Here is a 634-nt window from a genome sequence, read left to right as displayed (position 1 = left end):
AGAGAGAGACTCAAATAATGACAGTACAGATAGCATGAGTTTGATACACAAAAATGATTGTAGAGGAGAGCCGCTGATACGATGAATGATTGTTTGTCTTGGCTGTAGAAATGCTTGAAATACCTGGAGGTGCGATATTTGTAGAAATGAATGCAGTAGATGTTTGGGTTTTTAAAAAAAAGTAAAGATGTATGATAATAATAATACTATTATGACAAATAGTTGTTTGAATGATTGTTTGTAGAAATACTTAAAATACCTGGAGATGCGGTAATTGTAGTTTGTAGAAATATATGATGATATCATTATGACAAATGGTTGTTTGTAGAAATGAATACGATAAATGCTTGTGTGTAGAAAAGCTTGTTTGTTTTGGTGTTTTTTTAAAGTTTTAGTAAAGGTTTTACGGCGCATAAGGTCATATGAGCGCCAGAAGATTAGAGGTATTAAAAGAGAGTAACAAACATAAAAGAAGAAGAAGGGGAGATAAGGACGATAGATGTTTGAGGAAAGAATGAGCAATCCACACCAGAGCACCCGTCAACCACTCACAGTTTTAGTGTGATTGTTATTTTACCAGTCCATCTATTCGAACAATACAACAGGAGAAAAACAGTAAGCATAGCGCAGTGCA

The 634-nt window shown here is 34.2% G+C and overlaps 1 protein-coding gene across 1 annotated transcript in view; it reads right to left on the bottom strand.

Annotated features, from left to right (window-relative positions):
• The window catches only part of LOC101857752 (serine O-succinyltransferase-like), a 4417-nt gene extending 4111 nt beyond the window's left edge, over positions 1-306 (bottom strand). The window contains exon 1 of the mRNA XM_005110631.1: positions 260-306. Within this exon, the coding sequence (XP_005110688.1) occupies positions 260-306 (47 nt within the window). The remainder of the gene's footprint in view (positions 1-259) is intronic.
• Between the last annotated feature and the right edge of the window lie 328 nt (positions 307-634).

The sequence above is a fragment of the Aplysia californica genome, unplaced genomic scaffold (genome assembly GCF_000002075.1).
Source record: "Aplysia californica isolate F4 #8 unplaced genomic scaffold, AplCal3.0 scaffold00921, whole genome shotgun sequence".
Taxonomy (NCBI): Eukaryota; Metazoa; Mollusca; class Gastropoda; order Aplysiida; family Aplysiidae; genus Aplysia; species Aplysia californica.
Note: the sequence above shows the minus strand (reverse complement) of the source record. Positions and strands in the feature narration are given on the sequence as shown.